Here is a 2,270-nt window from a genome sequence, read left to right on the forward strand (position 1 = left end):
GGGGGGTGGTGGTCACAAGATATGAATAAACAGTTTGTCAAAAATGCATACAGGTGGCTAGCAGTCACCAAATGTTCATTAAGTCCCTTCACACCACAATGTTTTGGCAAAAGTCAATAAAGCTTGCTAGAGAAGGATGTGGAGAACACTTTCACGTTGCTGGTGGCACTATCAAATTGTACAACCAAAGAAGTATGGCATTTCCCTAACTGCAAATCCAAGTACCTTGTGATCTAGCAAGTTCTCTAGTGGGTATCCAAAAGAAATAAGAATGGCAGCAATCTCCATAATAGCAGTAACATGGAAACAACCAAAAAGCCCAACTATAGGAGAATGGATAAACAAGCTCTGGTACATTCATACTATGGACTTTTATGCCTCAACTGAAAACAGTAACTCTCAAACACTCAGAAAAAAACCCAGGAGTAATCATACCTACCTACCTACACCCACCCACCTGGCTTTTATGTAGTAAAGGATTGTGTGGGGTGGGTGGTGGTGGGGGTGGCACTGTCTGATAAACCTTGAACTAATATCAAGGCCAACTGTTCAAACTCACCAGGAACTCCACAGGAGAAAGGTAAGGCGGTCTGCTCCAGTAGCTAGGGTTGCAATGAGTTGGAATAGATAGCAGCAAATTTGGTTTTGGAATATAGTGCGCATATACATTTGCCTATATTTTCAAAGAGAAGTAAAAGGGTAAAAATTAAGTGGTTAATTATGGGAGGGAAGAGAACAGGAGGGAGTGGGCACATTCATAGTTTTTCTTGGAAATTGTGCTTTATACCAAGCCCTAAAAAGTAGTGAAATGAAAAAGCAAACAAAAAATTGTATAGCAAGTTAATACAGGTTTTTCCTCGAAATGATTTTCATGAACACTATTTCAGTTAGATATCCCTAATAGATCTATGGTCATGACAGTAGGAAGTCTTATATTGTTAGTAATATACTGGCATTGTTGTAAACATTGTGTAATTAAGAACCAAGACATTTTACCTTAAAAAAGATCACAAATATAAAAATGAAAGTTACAAGAGGAGCTGATACCAAGGATTCAATAGAAAGTAAATGTCTAGAAAAGAATGATAGCAACATATGTACAAATATGCTTGATAATTGATGTATGGATTGTAAGCATTTTAAAATTTTTAAATGAAAGCTAAGCACAGATTCCACACTAGACAGAGGAAACATGTGAGAACTGCCCAAGAACATAGAATTAAAAACTAATCACAGTGGGAAGGGCTGCACATGACCAAAAATGTTGAAATGGCAAGTGCTTTCTTAGGAGTGAGGGCTTCAAAATGCTTGGAAGCATCCCATTAGAATTCCATTTCTCTAGGAACTTTTTGAAGCTCCTTGTGAATCATGGAACATCTCCCCCTACCCCTTCAGCCCTTTTACTTTGGTAAGTTCTATAAGCCCTGTGTATCGTTCTATAGGTTCATGTGTTAGGAAGTTTTGCTAAGGCCTTTTTAACAGCCAATAAAGAAACCAGGTTTTTTTCCTTTTTTCCCTTCCACTACATCAGAATTCCTGACAGGGTCCTGGTCTCAAATAGTATCCAAAAGGCCTTGCAAGAAGTATTCAAGGCATGTGCTGATATTGCTCTAACCAACTTGTGCCTCACTGGGTGCAATCTGTTCTTAATGCTTTCTGGATGGCGGAATGTTGTGGATGTTTAGGGAGCACTGGTGCAAGACACAGGAACCCTACCCTGGGTGAAAGCTTGGTTTCTAAGCTAAAGGGCCATGGTTTCAACTTAGGAAGCAGTCTGCTTCCATAAAGTTAGGCTGGAGGCAGTTCTTCTGTGACCTCTCGTGTCACTACCAAAGGGTATCAATTTGACAGCAGTAGGTAGGGTTTGGGGGGGTGGGAGGGATAAGAGGGAAGAGGTGTGCATGAATACCATGAAAACACAATACCAGCCTTGGTAATGAAGCTTTTATAACTCCTTTGGCAGTCCTGCCCTCTTTCATACATCTCACCATTTGTGTATGTGGCTTGTTTTTTCAGATGGCTATTCATATGAAAAGGAAGCAATGGAAAACTGGATCGGTAAGAAGAAACGCACAAGTCCTATGACAAATCTTACTCTTCCTTCACTCGTCCTCACACCAAACAGGACTCTGAAAATGGCCATCAACCGGTGGCTAGAGACACATCAAAAATAAAGTGGCTTATACTGCATTGTGGTGGTTATATTTTACTATGGTCTTTTGAATACTTTAATGGTAAGTATCAGGATTAAAAAGCAAAATAAGATGAGA

At 39.7% G+C, this 2,270-nt stretch overlaps 1 protein-coding gene across 2 annotated transcripts in view; it reads left to right on the plus strand.

The window, feature by feature from the left end:
• WDSUB1 (WD repeat, sterile alpha motif and U-box domain containing 1) overlaps positions 1–2,190 on the plus strand; it is a 49,494-nt gene extending 47,304 nt beyond the window's left edge. For both annotated transcript variants that reach the window (XM_004703802.2, XM_030887887.2), the window contains one exon: positions 2,017–2,190. In XM_004703802.2, coding sequence (XP_004703859.1) covers positions 2,017–2,174 — 158 coding nt within the window. In that variant the 3' untranslated portion in view covers positions 2,175–2,190. The remainder of the gene's footprint in view (positions 1–2,016) is intronic.
• Positions 2,191–2,270: the final 80 nt, after the last annotated feature.

Source organism: Echinops telfairi, unplaced genomic scaffold (genome assembly GCF_000313985.2).
Source record: "Echinops telfairi isolate 266 unplaced genomic scaffold, ASM31398v2 ScPeMD7_4;HRSCAF=17, whole genome shotgun sequence".
NCBI classification, from domain to species: Eukaryota; Metazoa; Chordata; class Mammalia; order Afrosoricida; family Tenrecidae; genus Echinops; species Echinops telfairi.